At 39.3% G+C, this 7,355-nt stretch overlaps 1 protein-coding gene across 1 annotated transcript in view; it reads right to left on the bottom strand.

Annotated features, from left to right (window-relative positions):
• Positions 1-7,355, bottom strand: part of LRP2 (LDL receptor related protein 2) — a 187,017-nt gene that overhangs the window by 11,404 nt on the left and 168,258 nt on the right. Inside the window, exons 74-77 of the mRNA XM_007953659.1 lie at positions 7,182-7,302; positions 5,423-5,552; positions 4,374-4,475; positions 2,350-2,457 (exon numbers count right to left, since the gene is read on the bottom strand). Of these exons, the coding sequence (XP_007951850.1) occupies positions 2,350-2,457; positions 4,374-4,475; positions 5,423-5,552; positions 7,182-7,302 (461 nt within the window). The remainder of the gene's footprint in view (positions 1-2,349; positions 2,458-4,373; positions 4,476-5,422; positions 5,553-7,181; positions 7,303-7,355) is intronic.

Here is a 7,355-nt window from a genome sequence, read left to right as displayed (position 1 = left end):
AAGAAAAAGTGCAGCATTTGCCTGGGGATAAAACTCAGTAGGCAGGAAGAGATAGGTAAGAAGAATGAATGGAAATGACAAACACAGAGAGGAAGTGGACAGAGTGCTGTTACATTGTGAGGACCGTAATTAATGTCACAAAACAAAATGCGTATAAATTGTTCAATGGAAAACCAACTTACTCTGTAAACTTTCACCCAAATCACAATCAAAAAGTTGAAAGAAAAAAAAAAAAGAGGCTGTTAACTTTAACCCACATTTAAGTTAGTACCTACTCTATACATGCCACCAGTTCGAAAATGACATTTGGGCCAGAGCCTTTGACTCAAAACTCTCAAAAGCTCTTGCTTTGATATGAACTGGTTACTTAAAGTTAAGCAGTTCCTAACAAGAGAAATGGTATGGTGACTTCTTTTCTCCTTGGGAAATCCAATGAATTTTAATGAAACTTTTGAAAATGATAGAACAGAATCATGAGAGTTTATTTCTTTGAGTTTTTAACCATAAAAAGATGAAGGATAAATCTGTGATACTCATTGGTACATTAACATTAAAATAGGATGATCTTCACCAAGTGTCCCTGCTGCCTTTAAGTGACTTTGGCTATTACCCTGGTGCCCAGAAGGCAATGGATAAAAAAAAAATGCCTGGAGGACAAACCTTGGAGTGTCCCAATCTCAACTGATTAAGAAAGTAAGAGGAATAACCAATGTACTGCAGAGGTGGAGATGAGAAAGAAAGGCCAACACTTGGCACAGGGCCACTCTCATCTGAAAGTCCTCAGTGTTCCTCATTTTGTCTCCTATGAGTAATGTACATTTTAGAGGTTACAGAATCCCACAATATTCCCCTTCCTGCTCAAGCTGGGGGATACCTCTACTGCCTAGTGAGGAAGATCACTACATTTAAAACGTACTGAGAGAATGTGGTGAGAACATAAATCTGGCACTGCCTTGGGGTGAGTCAGACTTTGGAAACCAATTATATGACATTTAAGTATTATGATGCCTGTGGAAAATTAATCTTTAAAATCCATTCTGTGTGTGTCTGTCTGTATGTCTAACTGAAGGAGTAAGAAATAGTGAAGAAATAGGAAAAGATGGACAAAGAGACCTTTGATAACAAGCTCTGCTCATTAGCATCAAGTTAGTTTATTTTTATTTTGATCCAAACAGGTAGAACAGAACTAATATCTCAGGTGCTTAGAAGTCATAAGTCCAATATGACTTCTCAGTTAACACTGTCAATACCAGTAGGTTATACAGTTTGAGAAACTGTATAAAAGGATACAATTTTCAACTACTTTTAGGCCTTTGTTTCTTTATATGGGTGCAGAGAAGAAGTCATAGAACCTTAGAACTGACATAGATATTTCAGAACCTGGGAGTGTGTGTGTTGTAGTGTTTGTGGGGGGGGGGGGTGTAATTTCTGATGTCACACTGAATTAGAAAGGACACTATTGATATTTAGTGGACAGGGGCTAGGAATACTAAAATATCCTACAATTTAAAGGATAGCTTTATACCACAAAGCCACAAAGAACCCTCCCACCAAATATGCCAATAGTGCCCCTAATGGCAAACACTATTAAGGATTCCAGTACCTAAAAGTGAAAGGATTTGCCCAGAACAAAAAACAGCTAGATCTGGGATAGGTGAATATGTATCCACTAAAACTAGTGATATATATTACATCAAATTAATTTGTTGGATTTCTCTCTGCAGATGGATTCCCATCCCATCTAGTAGCTGTTTGTTTGTTTGAAATCTCCAGAATTAAATACAGTGCCTGGCCGAGGAACACGGACTGAACAATTGGATCAATGAATGATTGGATGATGGACAAATGGGAGAGATGGATGGATGATAAAGAAGACATATAAGTCAGTGCCACCTAGTGATCCATATAGGTAACAGCAATAGACCAATGAAAAAACACATAACTAGTAAGAGAACAAATATGTATATACACTGTAGGAAAATTACATCACACAAAGGAAGATCTTTTATGTGTATCCTTGATACAGCCAACTCTCAGTTTGTAAGTCATTCCCTAATTAAATGCACCTGGTTTGTAAGAGGATGGATCCTGAAAGTGTAGGCTTCTTCTGCATGGTCTCCAATGTCACAAGGAACACTATCCCCAAATCAATGTTTGAGTGTAGCCTTACTTGGTGTAAAGTCTTTCCAATTCAATAGTCTTAAAACCTATTTTTATTAACTGCCTACACATCTTGGGATCTATGAGCCTTTCAGGGTTTCTCCCCAGTTTTTCTAGAGTTAATCCTAACTGGGCAATTGCAAAGTCCTTCCCAGATCCCACATCATTTGAGGAGTCAGCCACTGTTACCTGTGCTCCATTAGCACTTGGAGAAGTCTCCTTGTTCTCTGGAGCTATCTCAGAAGGGTTTATGGAACTTTCATAATTCTTGTTAACCACATTTCCAGATTCAGTCACCTGTGAACATATTGAAAATCTTTATCCAGTTTTGAAAGAATTCAGTACGAATGATGTAAAAGTGGTTATCAACTCTTGGTTCTTGTTTACCACATTTCCTCCCACAGACTTGGCCAGGGGCCATTTTTATTGTATAAGACAGACCTGGTAGCCCAGACTGAACACCACTTCCAACTCCCCAAAAATCAAGAACACCAATTTCGAAGTCATCTCATGCCTTAATTCTGGGAGGCAACTTCACATCGTCATTTATAGCTATTTCTATTATGTTCTCTATTTCCACTAACTCCCACTGTTAATTGTATAATTTTGGGTAAAAGATACACTAGTTCTATGTTGGCTGTCAAATCTTACAAGGACAGCATGAATAATTCCCCAAATTCATTGGTGAATTCAAAATCATATCCTTGGATATTTGGAATAAATTACTTCTGTTATTTATTTATTTATTTTAGTTAGTTATTTCACCTTCTGCTGAAGTGATTTAGTTTTAAATGACAGGCAAAAGTAAACTAATATTTCTTCAGGCATTTTCTGCAACATTCATGTGATTCCACGGTCCCCTCCTTAGCCCAAATTACCATGAATCAATAATCTACGGGGCAGAAAGTCATTCTTATTCCTATATACTTACATTCACCACTTCATTCCTTCTCACATTTAGATATGTGTTTCTAGGCCTGGCCGCATTTTATTTCAAGTGAAAATGCCAAATGAAATGGCAAATCTGTTTTACTGTATGATTAAAGTTTTTCTATCTGGGTATCAAAGGATAAGGCAAAATGCTTTTGAGATTCAAATATTTCTGACCTTAAGAAAGTTGTACTAAAATGTAACAATTCCTGTGAGTTCAAAAGAAGGTTAGGTGTTAACAATGAAAGGGAATGTCACTATGGGCAGTAGTTTCAACAAAGGAGGTATAGGTTGGCAGCTGACAGGCACTAATCCAGACCTAATGAAAGGTCTTTCCCTCCATCCACATGCCTATCTCATCTCCCAGCTCTTCATCTTGATGACTGAGTAACAGGACTGCTGCAAAAGAAATGTGGGTACCACCTATGAACTGTGGAGACACCTGCCTTCTCCAGGAAAGTATGGGAAAAGCAAGCATAAGGAGGGCAACTCTTAGTCTCTGCCTTTGACCCACCTCAAACCACACCCTTATGATACCAATAATAATGCAGAGTGTATCCAGTCCCCAAATCTCTACATAATGGCCAGACAACCATCCACTCATTTTACAAATATATATATATAAACCCGCCAGCCACTCCACAGAAGAAAGACTAGGTAATCTATTTCCGTAAAGATTTACTGCCTCGGAAACCCAAATGGGGTTGCTATGAGTCAGAATTGACTCGATAGCAGTGAGTTTGGGTTTTTTTTATAACCTGGCAAGTGTCAGGCACTGTGTTTTCCAAGCCTTCTAATGGACTTTTTGTTCTGACACCATTCAGAATGAAAAGGTATGGTCACCCTTAGACATCCTTCAAACCTGGTACTGAACGCAACACCAGGATTACATTTCAGCCAAACAATAGACAGGCCTAGGTAGTGAATAAAAATACTCATGAGGAACATACTCCTCAAAACAATCAACCATGTGAAACCAAAAAGACAGTTTTTGCCCAAAAACAAAGTCCAAAAGGCAGGACTAATGTCACAAAACCACAATAACATGTTAAAAAAAAAAGCTGACAGCAGTGCCACGCCTCAACAACTGCAACGAAATAGGATTCTGCTTGCTTTTAGGTGTTATGTCCATGGGTCAGTCATGTCCCTGCCGATTGTGAAGTTGAAAAATGGACCTCTGTGCTTCCTTCCACTTGAAGGGAAGGTTTTGAGAATTCAAAGAGAATGACCTTCAGTAGGATGACAGCCACAGCAGTAACGGGAAGGCCTGTGTGGTTTCTTACCTGGGCTGGCTGAGCCACTTTGACAACACTGTCTCTGACTGAGTACATTGGGTTTTCAAATATTATGGGCTGCTTTCCTGACTCCATGACAAAGTGTTCACTCTGATGGGGAAAAAAAGAGAGAGATCACGCCACAATGGTTTGGTTCGCACACAGAGGAAGGTGCCTTCCTCACACCTGGAGGCATGCTAGGTGCTATGCCAAGTTTACCCAAAAATTGACCAAAAGAAACAAACAAACAAAAAAAAAATCAGGTGAAACACAACTTCTCTGTATAGTAGATCATTATTTAAAGTAATATAAATACACTAATTCATCTGCTCAAGAAAACTGAAATATTCTTCCTATATCTTAATTCTCTCCAACCCTTTAATACAAATAACTTAATCAGGGATTGGGTCTGGACAGCCTGGGCAACAGAGAAAATGGTGGTTGGTGGAAGAAGATCCAGAAAGAGGAGAAAAGAATATATATTTTCAGAAAAGGAAAAAAAATGAAGATTTGTGGGAGAAACAGAATACTGAAAATGATTTCACAATATTGATCATAGAGAGGCCTTCTGTGCCACAAAGTATCTCATTTAGTCCTCCAAGATGGTGTTATTGTACCCATTTTACAGATGAGGGCAGTGAGAGAGAGATCAAGTTCCATGCTTAATGGCAGAGCTGGGATTTGAATCAATCATCAATTCTAAAATCACTGTTTTTATTTGCCACCACTTATCCATCATTATACATTTCCACTCCTTCCTTTATATACAAAATGTCATAAAATAAAAGCAAAACATCATGCTTACTCTCTGCCAACAACAGCAAAAAAAAAAAAAATCCTGTTTCAGATTGCAGTTCAACAGTGTGGCTGAGAAAGTGTTAATTTCAATTTTATTATTCTGCAATACAACTAATATATCCTACCTTTGATAATACAGTGCAGACTTGACTCTGAGAGGTAATAGTATTTCCTTCTTCATATTCTTAATAAAAAGTGTTTATTTTACGATTCAGTAAAATGACTTAACCTTCAAATAATCATTTTACAAACACACTCACCATTGCCATTGATCTGTCAATAGCAGACTCGGGCCCAAAACCAGATACTCCAATATCCATGGTAACATCTGTCCCTGATCTGAAGGTCACTCCATTTTCATGTTCAGAGGATTTGACAAGACTACTTAAACTGAAAAGCAATCAAAAAAATAATCAAAAGAAAATTTTTTCATATTTTCTCCATAAATCTTGGTTTAATGAAATGCTAAATTCCCACTCTGAATTTACACATATCAAATATAGTAGTTGTTGTTAAGTGCCATTGAGCAGGTGCCGACTCATAGTGACCCCGTTGTGCAACAGAACAAAACACTGCCCAGTCCCGTGCCATCCTCTCAACCATTGCCATGCTGGAGCCCATCGTTGCAGCCACTGTGTCAATCCATCTTGCTGAAGGTCTTCCCCTTTTTCGCTGACCCTCTACTTCACAAAACATGATGTCCTTCTCCAGGGACTGGTCCCTTCTGACAACATGACCAAAATAGGTGAGACAAAGTCTAGCCATTCTCGCTTGTAAAGAGTATTCTGGCTGCACTTCTTCCAGGAAAGATTTGTTCGTTCTTCTGGCAGTCCATGGTATTTTCAGTATTCTTTGCCGACACCACAATTCAAAGGCATCAATTCTTTTTTTGTTTTCCTTATTTATTGTCCAGTTTCCACATACATATCACCAAACCAAACCAAACCCACGGCCATCAAGTCGATTCAACTCACAGCAACCCGTCCTTGGGTTGCTGATGGCTTTGAACTGCCAGCCCTTCTTGTTAGCAGTCAAATGCCTTAGGCACTATGCCATAACCATGGCTTGGATTAGGCACACCTTAGTCTTCAATGTGACATCTTTGTTCCTTAGCTTTTTAAAGAGGTCTTGTGCAGCAGATTTGCCCAGTGCAATACAATGTCTGCTTTCTTGACTGCTGCTGCTGGGTGTTGATTGTGGATCCAAGTAAAATGAAATCCCTGACAACTTCAATCTTTTTTCCTACTTGTGGTGATAGAGCAGAACTGAGCTCCATAGGGTTTTCTTGGCTGTAAGCTTTAGGAAAACAGATCACCAGGCCTTTCTTCCACAGTGCCACTGGGAGGGCTTGAACTGCCAACCTTTTTATTAGCTGAGAGCAAACTATGCCACCAAAGGATGATAGTTAACTAGAAATACTAAAGTACATTTCTGAATGCTTGAGATCTAACAGAGGGTGGGTTGAGCACTTAAATGGGTAAAGCTGGTCCATCAGGAAGCCCCCTGTGTACCTCATCAATGACAAGTCTAACCACCAGTAGGCATAACCATTGGCCTTGAGACCTGTCACTCAGGCTTTGGAGAAACACTCCATTGAAATGCTGCAATATAAAGCCACTACTGTACATCCTCACAACTTTTTCTTTCTAGAATATGTGAACTGTGTATGATGGCTTTTTTTGTGGTATATAGGTAACAAAACAGTTGTGATTTCTAGAATCTTCACATACATTGTATTTTTTAAAAAAACTTATATAAATTAACCAAATTATTAGCATGGTCACATTGCATTGTTGTTGTTATGTGCCGTCGAGTCAAACCCAACTCATAGAGACCCCTCCTTGGGTTTCCGAGGCAGTATCACTACGGAAGTAGGATTGCCCAACCTTCCTTCCGAGGAGTGGCTGGTGGGTTTGAACTGCCAGCCGTCTGGTTAGCAGGCAAGTGTCTTAGCCACTATGCTACCAGAGCTCCCTCACATTGCATAGGCTTGTAATATATTCCACATCATAAACTGACCTTGGCAACTTGGGCAGAGATGGTAAAAGAGAGCCAGTTTTCCTGTAGTGGAAAAATCCTCCAATTGCCAAAGCTCCAATTATGATGATGAAGATGATCGTCAACAGTGCCGCCACGGCAGCTATCAAAGAGGAAAGAAGAAGAAGGGAGCATCGCAACACGTGGAGGAGGAGA

Source organism: Orycteropus afer, unplaced genomic scaffold, assembly GCF_000298275.1.
Source record: "Orycteropus afer afer isolate SDZICR_OR568_19922 unplaced genomic scaffold, OryAfe1.0 scaffold00001, whole genome shotgun sequence".
Taxonomy (NCBI): domain Eukaryota; kingdom Metazoa; phylum Chordata; class Mammalia; order Tubulidentata; family Orycteropodidae; genus Orycteropus; species Orycteropus afer.
The sequence above is the reverse complement of the archived record's forward strand: the minus strand, read 5'-3'. Positions and strand labels throughout refer to the sequence as shown.